At 39.1% G+C, this 18,444-nt stretch overlaps 1 protein-coding gene across 8 annotated transcripts in view; it reads right to left on the bottom strand.

The window, feature by feature from the left end:
* Window positions 1-7,189, bottom strand: part of NFAT5 (nuclear factor of activated T cells 5) — a 117,395-nt gene extending 110,206 nt beyond the window's left edge. For 2 of the 8 annotated variants that reach the window (XM_044761263.2, XM_044761264.2), the window contains exons 1-2: window positions 6,774-7,189; window positions 4,980-5,033 (exon numbers count right to left, since the gene is read on the bottom strand). In XM_044761263.2, coding sequence (XP_044617198.1) covers window positions 4,980-5,033; window positions 6,774-6,846 — 127 coding nt within the window. In that variant the 5' untranslated portion in view covers window positions 6,847-7,189. Of the gene's footprint in view, window positions 1-1,456; window positions 1,534-4,948; window positions 5,034-6,773 lie in introns of those variants that run through there. The other 6 variants (XM_070500408.1, XM_070500410.1, XM_070500407.1 and 3 more) reach the window with 6 other exon arrangements.
* Window positions 7,190-18,444: the final 11,255 nt, after the last annotated feature.

Genomic DNA, 18,444 nt, shown 5'->3' with positions numbered 1-18,444 from the left:
TATAGATCCTTTATCACATCTTTAATCCATAAAGAAAATTTCTACCTATTCATTCAAGTACATGTTTAAAAAATTAGTATGTTATCCCTTGTTAGTTTTTTTAACATTGATTTTTATTAAGACAACAGTAAACAAGAGACACATGAATTTCTTTTATATAACTTGAAATAAAATCTTAGCAACAAAAAGAAAAGACAATTAACATAAGTTAATAAGCTACATTTCTATTGAAGAATGTTTTTTACCTCTCTAAAGTTAACAAGACTATCCTCTGCCACTACATAATCAGGCCCAACTGATGCTTCAGATTAATTTACTCTTTTATTTTTTTCTAACTATTTGTTATTCTTAATATAAAATATAATCTGATGAGTCAACTTTTTCTAATAAAAGTAGTAATTTTTTATATATAATGTTGATCAAAATAAGAAATGTTTTTCTATACTACCACTTTAAAGTTTAGAGGACTCCTGGAATAATTACAGTAGAGTCAAGAGTGAATTAAGATCAGGTCAAGAAACATCGGATTAAATATGAATTTCTACCTCTTATTGTAATAACAATAGAATTCTAGTATTGAATAAAAATAATGAAAGCAGAGGTTACAAAGAAACGCAAAAAGATATGGTAGGAAATCAGAGAGAGACTGATCCTAGAAGCAAAAAGTTGGGATGAACTATGTATGACTTATCATATGTTTGAACTTCATTTCCATAATGATATTTTTAGTTTACTGGGTAGGGATCAACAGAGATTAACATACACTAAACAAGAAAAGGATTGAACGATTATTTTTAATGTTAAATATTTTCCAAAAATCCTTTCCAGTAAGATATCTTCATATATTTCATCATGTAAGAGTTAACGGCCTAACTATCTTACAAACACAGACCCTACAAAGAGAAATCAATCAGGCCTAACGGCAAATCAGAATTATTCCATCAAGCCAGTAAAATCCTACTGTTTTTAGGATTTTCATTTGTAAACCATAAAGTATAATTACGCATTATACCATACCAAATAGACTGACCATAGGAAAAAAAAAAAAGGTAGTATATTTTCCCCTAACTCATTGTAAGATTTCATATTTTCTTTTAAAAATCTTCTAATCTTAAATGTTTAATTCATACCAAGATCACATCATATTGGAGTTCAGCCAGTTTAACTAATTCTTTAATTTGATCCATCATGTAATCTCTTAACTAATGTTTTTAAAAGCATTTTAAAATTTTAATCCATTGTTTTTATTATTCTATTTTTTCCAATTTGCTTATATTATTTTTCCTGTTTTATTTGATTTTCTATGATCTTATCACACGCCTATATTTTTAGAATTACCTCTTAATCTTATTTGTTTACTTTCATTTAGTTTCACTTTTATCTCAGTTTTTTATATGGCAAACAATATAGGCTAAAATCGATATTTTTCAATACAGAAAGTTTAAGAAAGGGTTACCTTTTCCTCTGTGTAACTGAACTTTTTCTCTAGGTACTCCAAAGAAGAATCTTAGCCTTCAAATTTGAACCCTGTAACTGTAAACCATTTTATTTGTTTTAATATATACAAAACAATCTTCTTTAAAGAAGTAGGGAAAATGCAAAAATAGAATCAAAAAGTAAAAACTTACAATATATACTTTTGTCCAGAATTTTTTCTATGCAAGTTATTTTTAATATAATTACAACAGTACCTCTTTCATTTATTTATTTTATTAAGGGTTTCATATTAACCATGGGGTCATCAGAAACATTATTTTAATGCCTATGTATCATTACATTAAATAGCTGGATTGTTTTCCCATCATCAGGCAATTACCACGTTAATTAAAAAGGTAATATCAGAACCATGTCTGGTGATGGATGTTAATCAGACTTCCTGTCATGATCATTTCCCAATATATACAAATGTCGAATCATTACGTTGTACACCTGAAACTATTATAAGGTTACATATGAACTACACCTCAACTTAAAAAAAAACACTAATTGCTTATTCCTTAAGACAAAAAAATAGTAGTAGTAGCAGCAAGGACCAGCATTGATATGTAGGATACATGCAAACTTAACCGAATGGTAAACAGATTTTTGAATCTATTTTTAAAGCTTAATAACACCCAACTGCAGGTTTTCCAACCTTGTTGTCATAAACAAAGAACTTAAATTTGCAAAAAGTACGTTCTATGAAAAATTTAATAAATTGTATGACGATAATTAAATTCCTCTCACCCTGGCTTAGTTTTTAATTATTAGATGGAAATCTAGACTACTGATGTAGAGCATACATACACAAATATTACTAGACAATATTTCATATAATACAGGGAGTCAGTAGAGCATAGTAGTTATGAACACAGACTCTAAAGTGAGACTACCTGAGTCGGAATCTTGGCTCTACAACCTACCAACTGTGTGACGTTGGGTAAGTTACTGATCCTCCCTATGCCTTAGCTTCCTCACCTGTGAAAGAGGATAATGATAATCCTCTCAAAGGGTTGTTATGAGAATTCAGTGAGTTCATATCTGTAAAGTTCCTGGCACACAGTAAGCACTATTTAGCTGGTTGTTTAAAATTTTTTAATTTAGCTAACATTTATTGAGCTATTTAAATTTATTTACTGTGTGCTAGGTTAAATGCTTTACATGAATTTGCCTCAAATATTCTTCACAATAACCTATGATGAAGATATTATTATTGCCCTCATTCAAAGGTGAGAAAAGTGAAGCACAAAAAGATTAAATGACTGAGCTGAGGCCACACACAAATGTCAGAACAAGGATTTGAACCTAAGTCTGACCGCATGGCCTACAATTTTAACATAGATTACAAAGTACACTATACACTAGAAGTAGCAGCCTCCTGCTGTACTATGTCCTATAAAGAGGGCGGGAGAGACATGAGAGACTTTGCTGAAATAAATTAGAATATGTATTTCCTGGAATGAAATAGAGTACTTAAAAAATTAATATAAGAAATGTCACTATAATACAGAACTATTTATGTATGAAATGATATGATTTCTGATACTTGTTTTAAAATAATACAGCCTGGCGGAGAGCAGAGGATAAAGAAACAAGATTAGACATATATTGATAATTGTTAAAGTGTGGTGACGGGCATATAGCAGTTCACTATTTTATTCTCTCTACTTTTATATATTCTTTAAAATGTCCATAATAAAAGGTTAAAAATAGAAATAGGATGCATAGATTAAATGTTTTCATTATAGAAGCAAAGAACTTTCTTATGATACCCTGTATTAAAGATATAAAAGGATATGACATACGTGATACTTAAGACATTTTACATCTCATACATAATCTGTAAAAGGGTGTTCTTTCTTTAAATAATTCAGTATTCTCTCAACCAAAAGGAAAAATTAGTAAAAGTAGTCAGGCACACACATGTAAACATACATATTAATTGGTTGTCTGCATTTCCACCAACTTGTTGAAAATATTTATTTAAAAAATTAAGTCTTTTTTTTCATATCTTTCTCCTCTCTGATAATCTTTAGTATTATGACACTCTCTGGTTTGTTGTCCAGAAAAATAGATAGGTTTGTACAGACAAAGACGATTCTACAACATGGTCGTAAATTGAACAAAATGAATAAACAACAGAAATCTGCTTCACTAAGAAACACTTGTAAAAATTCCTCACCTCAAATTGTAGTTGATTTTCATACTAATATATATCTATGGGCTTCTTGTAAACATAAATATAGTCAATTATTAACTTGAGAACCTTTAATATGCTCTAAATTATACTGTTAAAACAATTTAGGTGATACTAAAGGAAAAAACTAACATTTATTAAGCTAGACACTACACTAGGGCCTTTTCATACACATTAGCTCACTAACTTTAAAAGATTATATACATTTTTATAGAAAGAATATTAAAGTTTAGAGAGGTAAAATCACCTGCCCAAAGTCACAGAGCTAATAAGTAGCTAAACTGGTATTCAAACTTAAGCTCAATAACAAAACCCACTTTTCTCCCCAATATACCAGACTACTATAATGGGAGGCAAACACTGAGACTCAAGTCAAACTTAAATATTTAGGGATTTTTTTTAAGTAGATCACAAAATGTTTAAGTTACTTGTTACATGTACTTTTTACAGCAGCAACTTGGTTTTGGGTAGAGAGCATCAACTAAAATACAAAAAGCACTGTTTCTGCTACTGTGTGACTTTTTTTCTAAGTCTCTTAATTTCAGCCTCAGATTACTCATCTCTATACCAGGGAAATTAATAGTCTTGCCGTCCAATTCCAAGATTCAAAGATGACATGTGAAATTACTTCAAAAACTACAAAAACAACACAAATAGACTCTTTTTCATCTTACGACGCCAAAAACAACACAAAATAAAGCTTTAAAAAGTCAGCTGTTTAAATTACTCTACACATTCTATTAACATTTCCAGAACTTTCTACAACTCTTTTTTCTAAGCATAGCTCAGTCATCATCTCTATTACTTGGCTTTCCTTAACCTTAAAAAAATAATGCAATAGTAATGATATCAATGATTTTGTAATAAATAATTAATATACCATTTTGAAATCCTCAGCATATAAAAGTTCTAAATTCTTAATTTTCAAACTAAATATGTGTTGGTGTCACTCTTTTAGTTATATTCACGATCTTAATGTCTGAGCCTTTTCATATTCCGTTTGTTTGTAAAAAGCTAGAATTAAGATCTGGAATTCTAAAGTAAAACACCCAACACATGATTTTTAATGATTTTGTGGTTTTTTTCAAGGGTTCTCAGAGCAGATACAATAGCTAACAAGCACATCAAACACAGCCCCAAAATCCACTAAAACATTCAGCTGCTCTAAAAGAAGGATCAGGCTCTTTAGAAGAAAACTACATTGTATGAGTTTGCAAAGTTTCCCACTTTCTCATTTAAACTTCACTTCAGAGAAAGCCTTTGCATACTCACACAATATGCTTTAAAATCGCACTTTGCTGACCTTCCAATAGTCCAGCTCTATGAAAATTCTGTGATGGGTGTAACTTCAGAGAATCTGAAAAACACAAAAAGCATTAAGTACTTTTTATGCTGAATGATTTATTGAAAAAAAAAAAAAGCCTAGGATAGCATACATCTCTTATATAACTGTCACGTATTTTTAAGAGCTAAAGTCCATATTTGTGAATATATTCTCTGCAAAAGAAGGCTGAATTGCCTCCACATTGGTATCTATGCTAAACTTAGATTTTCATAAAGCATTTGTTTCATGGAAAATTATCTCATGATTACTGCACAAATGGTGTTAATGTCTTGACTATTTTTAGGACCCAATTGTACCACATTAGCCCTCCTCTAAGAATCATCTCTTGATATCGTCTCTTCGTTCTGACACTCAAAACTACAGTATTTCCAAACTACTTCAGGTAACGTTGCCCGAAAAACATCCTACAGGGTGGTGACTGCCAACTAAAGTCATTAGAGCAACAGACAAATGGCTACAGTCTTTAAGCAGGACTCTGTGTACAAACTCAATCGTCAGTCTATAAAGTCCAGTACCTTCCACAGTAAACTACCTCACTCGGATTCACTTAATTTAAACATGCTAACGTGAAGCTGAAGTCCCCCTTTCTGGAAGGGGTGGAATCAGCGGATGGATACATCCAGTCAAAAACTGAAGAAATGCTGAATTTCTCAAGAAGGAGGTTCACACGGGCACATCTTTTTTTTTTTTTAACATGTAAAATGAATAGCTAATAACCCAGTTATGTCTTTTGCCCCCTCCCAGTATTTTAAACAGCCGTGAAGAGTGCAGTGGGAACGCTTCGACTTGACTTCCCTTGCACAGGGAACCTGTTCTAACACATTCTTGTGGCGTCCAGTACAGGAATTTAACCCCAATAGAGATCGGCTGGAGTGTCAATATTTTAGATCCCGGGAATCCCCTCCAGGCCTTGGCCAAAAGAGTTTTAAAATCAGAATCTCTGTCCGATGTCCCCTCCCTGCCACGAGCCCTGGAACGGCAACGAAAGAGAAAATTCTCAAAGGACGGCGTCTGAACCTGAGCTGGTACCCCTGGGACAGGAGAAGAATAAAACTAATCCAGAGAGAGCACCCCGATCTTTGTCAGAGAGAGAAGTAAGTAATTAGCATGCCACAGAGGTGGAGAGAGAGGAAAAAAAGAAAATTCGGGCCCTTTCCAGCAGAAAGATGACGAGGAGAGGAGGAACGCCTGGTCGAGGGGGGCCGTCCCAACCAGGGGAGGGAGTGGACTAGGCCGGAGGGAGCGAGGGTAGAAACGGTGGCGCGCAAACAACCTGGAGGGGGAGGAAAATGGTGACCCTGCACCCAGAACCGGCCCCCGGCCACGCCGCCAGTTTGGGGGCAACTTTGCTGGGGAGGATGGTCCTGGAAAGAGGAGCCGCGGCGCACCAATGGCTGCGGCCCCAGCGCGGGGCCCAGGCCGGGGGATCCCCGAGCGGGGGAGGCCGGGCCGGCGGCTCGGGGAGTGCGGCGGGGCCGGACAGGCCGAGGGACGCTCGGAGCCACCGGTGCTGCAGGGACCCGGGGGCCGACGGCGTCTGGGCCCCGCGAGGCCGGCGGCTGCGCGGGGGAGGGGCCGCCACTCCTCCCCGGCCCCTTCCACCATCACCCGACGCGGTCGGCCGCTCCCCACCCCCCGAGCCAGGCCATCCCGGCCCGGGAGAGGCCGCCTCCCGCCCCCCCGACCCGAACCCCGCGGGCTCCCCGGGCCCGGCCTCCCCGCCCCCACGCCCCAGCCCCCAACCTGACTCACCTCGCGAGTACAGGGACTTGGGCGACTCCAGGTCTAGGTCCGCGCTGAGCAATGAGATGAAGTCCGAGGGCATCGCAGCTCGACCCAGCCCGGCCCGAGGGCAGCGGGAGGGGGGGAGCGGCGGTGGCGGCGGCACCTCCTCTCCGGGACCGCGGGCACCGAACCGGGGGCGGCGAGGCGAGGGCGGCTGCCGCTGCCTCCTCCTCGAGGGCAGTGACTTCCACCGGACGGAGGACCGAGGAAACGGCGGCGAGGTGGAGGGGAAACTCCACGGGGACTAACTCCCGGCGAGCTAGGAGGGGGGTTCAGGGCGGGGAAAGGGAGGGGGGAGAGCCAACGGGTCCGTTTCGTGCTTCTCCTCAGCGAGAACTGACGGTCGCCGCCACCGCCGCCGCCGCTGACAGGACTCTGAGCCCCGCCCCCCGCGGGGCACTGCGCAGGCGCGGAGGGGGGCGCCTCAGAGCGGGGAAGAGCCGGGGCGGCCGGCGGAGGGCGGGGAGGCGCGCCACGGAACAGCATCAACAAGGGCTTCGCTTCCTGCCGCCTCGGCCGCGGCTGCTGTTCCCCAGCCGGGAAAGGGCCCCGCGGGCTGGGAGGGAGGGAGGCTGGGAGGTGTCCGCGCCTGGGGCCCCGGGGAGGGAAAAGGTATTTGCGCCGACCTGGTGGCGTTGGGCCCGAGGCGGCCGGCCCAGCGCCGAGCGCAGCGCAGGAGGAGACAGACCTGGCGGAGCCGAGGTGTCTGCGCGAAGAGGGGAAGGACCCCAGAGCCGGGCTCGGCCGGGGAGGGCTGGCTTGGGGTCTCGCATGGGAATGGAGTTTCGTCGCTTGGACAGTCACCACCCCTCTAGGGATTTCATAGCAATGTCAAAATTGAGTTGGACAAAGAGTTGTCAAACTCATTTGTTTCTTAATGATAGCCCATATCCTAAAACCTCGAGTTATTGGTTGTTTTTAATTAAAGTACCTTCTCCCCCTTCCTTTACCCTCTCCCTTCTCGCTCTCCTCCCTCCCCCATCCTTTAAAAGCTGGGGGAAAAAATCTTTCTGACTGTGCTGGAGTGGCTGGGTTTATTCAGAGTGGGAGATAAAAGATTATTTAAAAATTGGATCGTATGACTCCCCCTGGTTATTCTAGAGGAAAAACGAGGAAAAGCAAACCTACACACCACTCTTCCAAGCAGTTTTTCGTTTTTTGCCCTTGGACTAGACCAGGGTGGAGGAAGAACACATTTAATTGAGTTTTTGCTATTATGTTTATGGGGCCAAAAGTTTCCGTTGCAAAAACTGAAAATCCTCACCTACACCGCAGACCGTTTCCTGACTCTAATAGACTTCTGAGAAATTTTTAATCAAGTTATTAAAATATCATTTGGAGCACAGGGTATGCATCTTGGGAAATAATTTTAATCTCGTGTGGAATATTGATGCCAGCAGCCACTGGTCAACGTTTTTAAGCTATTTGAGTTGGTTTCGTTTTTGTTATTTTGTCTACAAAGATAGTGACAAATCACAAAAGTTAATCTGATGTACTATATATATAATATACATATATATATTATATGTATATACAATTTATGGAGCCTTTTCCCCAGGAATCCGGATAATTCATCCAGACTTGGCATGCCAGGGATGGGGAAGAAGCTCTCAGCAAAGGAGGCTCCAGTGCAGGTGTCTCTGAGGTGGGTCCCTTTGCAAAGCTTTACCTGCAGACCTAGAATTTAAACTTGTGTCATCAGAGTCTACCCATCTTTCCATCTGAACATCTGGTTTAGGTTGCTCAATTATCCACTGCATTCTGTGTAGTAATTAATCAATCCTGTGAACATTTTCTTCCTGTCAGAGGTAAGAAAGCTTTTCAGAGCTACCCCAAGATGGCAAAGCAGAACAGGAAACTACACTCAAATCTCCATGGCCACTATATGCTGTTGTAACAAGTCCCAAGGGAAGTCTCTTCCTAACTGGTGAGAGCCCCACTCATTTGAGAGAGGAAGATTCAAACCCCACTTTACCCAACAGGCCAAGGCCTTGGCCAAGGTTTTGAATTGGAGTAGACACCTGTTGGAGACCTCCCCTCTCCATTAGTCAATACATAATGTGAGAAGAGGAAATTGCAACATACCAGGCAGAACCCCAACACTAAAAAAGTTGGGTGAATCACTCTAAGCATATCCCTTTTCCCCAGACCTATGTAATCATTCAACAAACTTAGGGTATAGGAAATCCCCAGTACTGGTCTGACCCTAATTAACAAGTCGAGAATTGGCAAGGCCTCTTCCTTCCCCTTTCCCTCAACACTTCTCTGCCCTTTTGTGACTTTTTTAAAAATCAGATTTTCCCCGATTAGGTAAGAGCAAAGTGAAGACGGGTCTCCAGAAGTGTTACTTGACATGGACTGTGAATTCCCCTAGACTGGGAGTCTTTGGGCTCAGGCCTCACTCCTTCAGGCCCTGCGTCAAGCAGTACTTATATTTAAATGGATATTTGAAAATTCAGTGGTTCCTCCCATGTCCTTTTACAGACATACATTTTTTTTGAAAAACTACTTAGATGGATGGTTTTCATGACTGTGCTTTGCAATACCATAGAGACTTAGATTTTCATTTTGTCCTTAAAATTTCAATGACTAAAATCACAAATTCATTATTAAACAGTGTTTGCTCTGCTCTGATCACAAAATACGATATGACCTGCATGATATTCAGGGTTACCAAAAATAATTATCGCATTGCTGTTTCTTTAGGAAATTTCATGCTACCCCTAGTTCCAATGATATTTCCCTCTGTGGTCATTAAAGTCTCAGTTGCTTCCCCTTTTATTTGGTATTTGAAATAGTCTCGTGTTGTACTTTAAAAACCACCCCATCACCCAAACATCTACTTTCATAAAACTTTCTCTGTGCATAGTAAAAAGTGAAACTTCAAGCATGTAAGATTTGGAAATTTCCTCCCGTTGAAAATTACAATAGGATTATAGAACAAAACCTAAAGCAGATTTAGTAGTCTGTAGAATTCCTTTACATTACTTCCCAATCATCATATCATGTTCCCAAGTTACTTGATTAAAATTTCACAAGAACCCAGATTCAACTCGAAGGTTGTGTAGATTACGCAATAGAGTGCAGTTTTTCTGTTGGTAGTGTGTTCTTTAACCCCTCCTCGACCTGTTTTGGCACTTAGTGTATTGTGTTGCTCGATCTACTCTAAATGAAAGAGGTTCAAATATCACCCACTGAAAAGGCATTAAATAAACTCATACAGAACAGAGGAATGTGTTGTCACAAGATCTACAGGATCTTTGTCATTGCAATACAATTAAGGCTGTTAAAATAATTTTAATCACACGTGTATTATAAAGAACCTGCTAAACAAACACAAAATCTGAAAGGAAAATTTCCAGAGCGATTCAAATCACGGACAAAAAAAGGTTTAGACAGCAAATTATCTTTGCCCCACCTTGGGAGCACTCCTTATTAATGGAGAATTGATAGTGGTGGGAAACAGCAGTGATGGCATTTGTGCTGAAATTGTAACCAAAGTCTTATTTGATTATGTTTATGAGTCAATTTTTGCCCTTAGAACATGTTCTAGCAAATATTTCTGAAGGCAAAATTAGTTTCAAAAGTTTGTCATCGAGTTTAGAACATTCTTACGCCTTACATTTTTCAAAGTGCCTAAATCTGATAACCAGGCATCTAATTCACTTTGATGAAGTACTTCTGTACTTTATGACTTGGTCATAAAGTCTGAGTCAGAGTTTTCTTCTTAAGTCTTATAGAGACCAGTTCAGTCTCTCAAGGTCTAGAATAATCACAAGTCCTGAGATACTGTACAATCAGTTTGAATCATTGGGACTTATTGAGTAGTGAGAAAGGAGGTAAATGCCAGAGAAATTCAAAGGGTAAATTAAGGAGAAGAAATTTTAATGGGAAAATAGAAACCCCTGAGCCCATTAAACCAAGAAAGGAAGAACGATGTCTCTAGGTCATCCCAGCAGTAAGCAGGTTAGACTTGACACAAACTGCTCACAAATCCTTATTCACACTGGCCTTGATACCATCACCTCACATTTGCTAAAATGCTCTTTCTACATCTAATCATAATATTTATTGAGTCTCGTAGCCCCACCTCAGCTGATATTAATTTGGCCAAGACTATGAATTAGAAGTGGTTTTACAATTTCCTACTACCCTCTCTCTTAATTCAGAGAGTTTTAACCTGAGGTCCATGGGTTTGTTTCAAGGCATCTGTGATCTCCCTTAATTGCACACAATTTTTTGCAAGCTTGTATCTACATGCATCTTTTTCCCTGGGATGAAGGTCTTCAACTTCCATAAGATTTCTGAAAAAAAGATCCATAACCCAGAAAAGATGAAAATTCCTCTATATGAGCAAATCCATTCTTCCATCTTTCCACAAATTGGCTCCAGGAAATATGCAAGGTGGGGAAAATGCAGAGATTGTACAAAGATGAATATAAGAAATCATCTCTCAGCCTGATGGGGGAGATGACCTGTCAACAAACACATGCATTATGACAGGTGCTATGCTAGAGTTCTGTACAGGTATCTAGAAATAAATTATCCTCTTGGTTTCTTAGTGAGCTGATAGAAGGGAAGAGGAAGGAATGCCATCTAACACACATCACTCTCTTCCCTGCCTATTCTCCCTCACAGCTGATATCACTTCACTTCAAGCCCAGTTTCCTACAATGGTTGAAAGAAGCAAAGTCCTGACATACAATGTTTACATTGTGATGCATCATGGCTATTATGTGTTGGTACAAATATTTCAAGAAATACCTGGGCTTCACTGGACTTTGTCAAGATGGACAAAGAAACACTGAGTGTCTTTTTTATAGCTTTGCTGAGGATTATGGCTAAATACTTAGGTTAAGGATGCAATGATAACATAGTTGAATTGGTCATCCACAACTAAGCCCCAGAATTGAAGGGCTAAGTTGAAGTTATTGGATAAACGAGAGTGACTTTAGAAATAACTATTTCACTTGAAAAGCATTTGTTTCAGCTGAATAAGGAAATGTAGGCTGCTCTAAACATGAGAAGAGGCAGACAAGGTATCTGCCCACAGGTGTTAGAATCTAATTATAAAATATGAGGCTGAGAGAGAATATTCATTTGTTTATTCATTCAGTTATTTCATTTTCTCTGCAAAAATCCTACTTATCCTTCCAAGTCCAGCTCAGATATGACTTTATCTGTGAATTCATCCTGAACCCTTCCAAGCAGCATTAATTGTTCTCTCCTCTAGGTTCCCATAGCATTTTGTTCAAACTGTTGGTAAAGCAGTCATGACAGTGAGTTACAGTTCATGGGTCTTTCTCTAAAAATTAGGAACACTTGTTTTTACAGTCTCTGAGAAGGTCAAAATAAATGAAACACATCCTTGCCTTAAATAACTTATAATTGATTGTGAGCACATAACTTTAGCAGAATGAAACAAACTCTTTAATAAGTTATTTGTTGATGTTTTAGGAGAAATTTGACATAAGGTATAGAGATTGGCAGGATGGAAGAAGAAACTGGAAAGGTAAGAAAAGGGCAGAGGCAAAAGGCCTCAAACATCATGCCAAGGATTTTGTTGCTTATCCCATAGCCACTGGGAAGCCATTGAAGGTTTTTGAGGAGGGAAATGACCTGCCCAGAGCTGTATTTTAAGAAAGTAACAGAGGCAGCAGTATGGAGTGTAAATTGAGAGCTGAGAGCCTGGAAAGAGAGCCCAGCCAATGAGGCCTTAAAGGGTAGATCCCAAAGAAAAATGGAAAAACAGAGGTGTATATGTAAGACATTGTGGAAGTAGAATCAAAAGAACTCAGAGACTGCTTAAATAAGAGTGAGGGAGAGAGAAAAGTCAGAATATTCAAGAAAAAGAGATAGTGAGACAGAGGTTTGAAACATCCACCAATAGTTTCTTCATCGTTGGAGTCCAATAGCTTAACCTACAAAAAAAATATTTAACGGAGAAGCAAACACCACTAAACATGGAACATGCAAGAGACTTTATACTTTGTTACCTGGAACAGCAAAAACTCTAACCAGAGAAGAAATTATCCTAGATTTACTTCTTACCAGTAGGAAACTCAAGTAAATATAACTTGCTGAAACTCAGTAAAGAGTAAATTGATAGGAAACAAATCTACATGAGCATGCACTCCCAGTTTTCCCTCCAAACATACTTGAGCATTAACATTTAAGTCTTGATATGCTCACTTTCATATAACTAAATGTGGAAGAATCCCAAGAACCCTAAAGGCCAACAATTTTTCCAAAAAAAAGGAAAAAGCCTTGTAGAAATAAAAAGCATCCCTCATGTCTTTAAAGAGGATCAATTTGCAAAGCTCCCATTCTTAGAAGACGTGGGTAATAATGGACCTAAGGTTTACTCTGCAAGGCCTGGATCAAGGACTAAAACATTTAAAAACCAAGTACAAAACAGGCTAGGGGAACTCTGAACTCAGGCCTGACCACCTGGACTGCAGTCATAAGGAACAAGTAGATTGTCTGCCTTTTGTAGTTATTAAATAAATATATTTTGGAGTATGTGAGAGGAATATGAAGAGGTAAATTAAGGAAGAAACATTGAGGAAGAGAAAAACACGAAAGACAAAGCTTGTAGAGAGTTGCTCCAGTAGGTTTCCATCTAGAGGGAAAGAGGAAGATGTAATTCGTATCATTGCTCATGAGCAGGTCAACCCCAAGCCCCAAATCTGACCTGGTCTTCAGTGTTGGGGGCCATCTTTAGATATGGCGCCCAATGAGCTCTAATTTCTTCGATAGACTTGCTATTTTCTCTACAGTATTTATGTCAGTGGTCAAAAGCTACTTAAGGAGCATGTAATCATGTGATCCAAGGAAATAGCTGACAGATGTGTATTTCTCATGGCTGTCACATAAACTATTTTAAGTCTATCAGAGGCTATTTGATGAAGTAGAAAGTGAACTGACTTGGAATTCGGAGTTCTAAGTTCCGGTTCTAAGCACCTATTGAGCAGAGAATGTCCACTGTTGGAATGCCCAGCAGGCAGTCACACTTTTCCTGAGCATTGTGGTTTTCCTCCAGGGAGAAGTTTTTGCTTTCCTTCCAGACTTAATCCTGGGTGGGGTAAGGCTGGAGCTGCTGGCACCACCTTACCACAAAGAGGAAAGAGCCTGCCTGAAGTGGAGCGAGCAGAGGAAGCATTGCCAAGAGATGGGGAGAGAGAAAAACCAGAACGTGAAAAAAATCATTTGAGTCTCTGGAGGAAGCCACGTCTGACTTTAATTATCTGAATTGATAAATTCTTTTTTTTTTTTTTTGCTTAAGAGGCCTGGGGTTGGGTTTTCTGTCATTCCAGAGGGAGAAAGTTTTAACTTGATACAGCCTGCCCGGATTTATGGAACTTTCTTGAGTCTCTGTCTCCTCTCTGCGAAATAAGTGGCTTAGATTATCTATCAGGCAGGCATTGTGTTTGGCTGCTAGTAAGAAACACCAGTGGCTTAAAGGTTTTCTTGTTCTCATGCAAGGAGCCTAGATTAGGCAGTCCAGGGCTAGTCTTGCAGTCCCACAATGCCATCAGGCACACAGGCGTCCCCCTCACCAGCTTTAGAGGTGGCCCTTGTTCTCAGGTTACACGATGGCCAGCACCTCTAGGCATCCTGTCTACATTCTAGGCTAGAGGAGGAAGGAAGAGTAAAGGGCAAAAGGGATACCTCTGGTACCTGGAAGACCCACACAGTGGCTTCTGCTTACATCTTATTGGCCAGGACTGTGTCACATGGTCACCCTGTTGAAAGGAAGGTTGGGAAATGTGTGGGGTTTTTTAGATGGGTGCATTGATGCTCTGAACACAATTAGGGGTCAGATGGCAGGGAAGAGGGAGAGGACAGATGTTGGGTAGACAATTATAGTAGCTGCCACAGACTTCATAATAGCAAAGGTAACCCTTCCCGTCTGAAATTCTGTAATTCTAATCTTTTTTCTATTTTGTTTCACCTAATCCTTTTTTAATGGAAAAGAGATAAATATTTTGTGGAAAGGGAACACATTTTTAAAATCTCAAATTTTGGAAAAGTAGAGGTACATCTCATAAATGAAATGACAACAGGTACAGGTAAGATATCAAATCATTAGTCAAATGCTCTTCACATTTATCATCTCTTCCCTAAAACTGTCTTAAACTTTTAAATTCCAGTCTTCTGGAAGCCTGCTCTCACTAATTCCAACCATTCTGATCCCTTCTTTAATTGAACTGTTACCTGGTTTTTCTTTCTAGTTTCCAGTCCTTCTCAAATGATTTCATATCCTCATCTTTTATCTTTCCAACTAAATTGTAAACTTGTAAAGAGCAAAGCCGAACACTTCTCACCATGCTGGATTTGTAGCGAGTAATTGGTAACAGTTGAGCAATGAATAATTGAAATCTGAATTTCTATGTCTTTTCTCTCCTCAGAACTCTGTCCCCAGTGCATGCTTGTTAACTGACTGCATCTCAGAATCATTATCAACTCAATTTGTATCCTAGGAAGCCAGCTTAGAAAGCCTTTCGTTTTCTCCGTGTAAGTCTTCTTCACCATTGTACATGCAGTTCAGCCTCCAGAGTCAGCACCCTGACCACCACCCTTCACCTAATTGTTTCACCTAAGCCCTTCCCATTTTCACAGATTAAAGGTCTTACCTTCAGGAAATTCTTCTTACGTCTCAATTAAACTCTGTACACGGCCATTTCCTCTTCCTTTGCTCTCTCAGTAGACAGAACGCAGCAGGTAACATGTTTTGAACATAATTCAAAAAAGTATTATTCAAAAACTCATAAACCACCACACAAAGAAGATCATTTAGTATATGTCTTTCTGGAACTTTATATATGTATTTGCATTACATATACAAAAACTGACTACACTCTGTATACCATCATCCTGCCTTCTTGATGTAACTGAACGTGGTACACATCAATACATATTCTTTTCTTTTTTGTTTTTAAAGATTGGCACCTGAGCTAACAACTGTTACCAATCTTCTTTTTTTTTTTTTTTTTTCCTGCTAGTTCTCTTCAACTCCCCGCAGTACATAGCTGTATATTTTAGTTGTGGATCCTTCTAGTCATGGCACATGGGACCTGCCTCAGCATGGCCTGATGAGCAGTGCCATGTCTGCGCCCAGGATCTGAACCAGTGAACCCTGGGCTGCCAAAGCAGAGCACGCAAACTTAACCACTCGGCAACGGGGTGGCCCCCAATACATATTCTTAATAATATGTGATAGTAGAGGAGTATTCTATTATAGACTATATCCTAATTTATTATTTTTAACAACAAATGCTATTTATTTATTTTATTTTTTATTTTTTTAAGATTTTTTTTTTCCTTTTGCTCCCCAAAGCCCCCCAGTACATAGTTGTATATTCTTTGTTGTGGGTCCTTCTAGTTGTGGCATGTGGGACTCCACCTCAGCGTGGTTTGATGAGCAGTGCCATGTCCACGTCCAGGATTCGAACCAACGAAACTCTGGGCCGCCTGCAGCGGAGCACGTGAACTTAACCACTCGGCCACGGGGCCAGCCCCTATCCTAATTTATTAATCGCCTACTTTTGGCATTTAGTTTATTTCCTTTTTTGAAAACCTTTGTAAATACCACCAAGATGAACATCCTTGAAGCCAATCTGTGCTCGTCTTTTCTTAAAGATTTCCTTTGGATACACCCCTCAAAAAGTTTTACTTTGATGAGCAGTAAGGAGAAACAATGCATGAAATGGCAAGTCCATAGTAGCTCTTTACCATTATTTGGGGACCTAAAATGTGTTCGGCTTGCAAGTTCCAGGACTTAGCATAACAAACTGCAATGATTTTAAAATATATTCCTGTGATACAACACCTGGAAATCTGAGCTCTCTGCACAACACTGCAGAAATGCTGATAGGGAAACAAAATCACAAAACATATAACTTTATGCTACATCAGATACCATCCTATTCCAGCATCTAGAACAGACAAGCATGAGATAGCCATTTAAGAAAAACACATCAGGGAAAACTTTATGATTGAGAAAGTATGGCCCATTGATGAATTATTTTTCTACTTTAAACTGGAAAAATGCTGACATTATCTGATCTGGCGGAGCTCAAAAGCTACTGGTGCCAGTGGAAAAAGCAGAATATTTCATTTTGAGTCTCCACTCTGCCACTTATTAAATGCATAAACCTCTTAATCACTCTGAAACCTCAGTCTCCTCCTCCTCTAAAATGGGTTTATAACAGTACCTTTGTCATTCACAGAATTATTATAAGGAGAAATGAGCTAAATTGTGAGCAAGTGCTTTATAAAGTGTAATATTTTAACACAAATGTTACCGGTAATTGTTATTGTAATGGATGAAGTGTTAAAAAATTCAGGCTTTACTAGAACTGAGTTTGCCACAAAGATAGGACAGCAGAAATGCTATCCTAAATATGAGAATATAATGATTTTTTTTTTGAAGAAGAAAAAGATTAGCCCTGAGCTAACTGCTGCCAATCCTCCTCTTTTTGCTGAGGAAGGCTGGCCCTGAGCTAACATCCATGCCCATCTTCCTCTACTTTATATGTGGGACGCCTACCACAGCATGGTGTGCCAAGTGGTGCCATGTCGCACCCGGGATCCAAACCGGCGAACCCCAGGCCACCGAAGCGCAAAGTGCGCACTTAACCTCTGCACCATGGGGCCGGCCCCTAGAGAATTTAATGATTTGAGAGCATGCTATCAAACCTATTATCAAATAATTATCTTATAGAAACAAGTATTTAAATCAACCTTCAAAAGGTGGGATTTAAAAATTCCCTCCAGTTCTAAAAGTTCTTTTATTCTGTGACTCAAGTGGGAAAGGACACTTCTTCTATGCACTTTCGTTATTGTTGTTCAGTAGTTTATTCTTACATGGAGACTTAGAGGACCTAAACTTTAAAAATAAGTAATTTTTCAAAATGCAAAAAATGTCTCTGTACTACAATCATAAGTAAAAAACAAGAGTATATGAACAAGAAATGAAAGTATGTAACAATAAGAATATTTGCACTTAGATGGCAGCTTTATAGATTCTCTTTTTAAAATTTTCGTTATTTATAATACATCATTTCAAATATATTTTTAAATGTATAAAGAAAAAATAGTCTTTCCTTTTTGTCTTACTTTGTGGCAAATCAATTTACAGAAATTCATCCCAAGTTGAAAGTACTTAGAGTTCTGTGTGCCTTAATCAGTTTATTCTCATCCAACATTCAAAATATTGATAATTAGGCAGAAAACATATCATCTTCATCTATATTTTAGAATAATAAAATCAATCTTCTTATCCTGGTTAGAAACAAATCACGAGATAAATAAATGTTGTAGGTGAGGTGGAAAGAACATTGTAAAGAAGACAAAATCATGGTCATCTCTATCAATGCAGAAAAAGCATTGAATGATATTCATTACTGAGTCATGATTAAAAAAAAAAACTCTTAAGACAAAACAAAAGCAATGGCTCAAACAAGATAGGAATTTATTCCTTACTCATGTAAATGTGGGCAATCTCTGGCTAATATGGCAGCTCCAAGATCATCAAAACCCCAAGCTGTCAAAATATTCTATTTTGATTTCCTGCCATCCTTCCATGTTGTGGTTCAAGACAGCTGTTCTATCTCAGCTATCAAGAATGGATAGC

This window comes from Equus asinus, chromosome 28 (genome assembly GCF_041296235.1).
Source record: "Equus asinus isolate D_3611 breed Donkey chromosome 28, EquAss-T2T_v2, whole genome shotgun sequence".
NCBI lineage: Eukaryota > Metazoa > Chordata > Mammalia > Perissodactyla > Equidae > Equus > Equus asinus.
The sequence above is the reverse complement of the archived record's forward strand: the minus strand, read 5'-3'. Positions and strand labels throughout refer to the sequence as shown.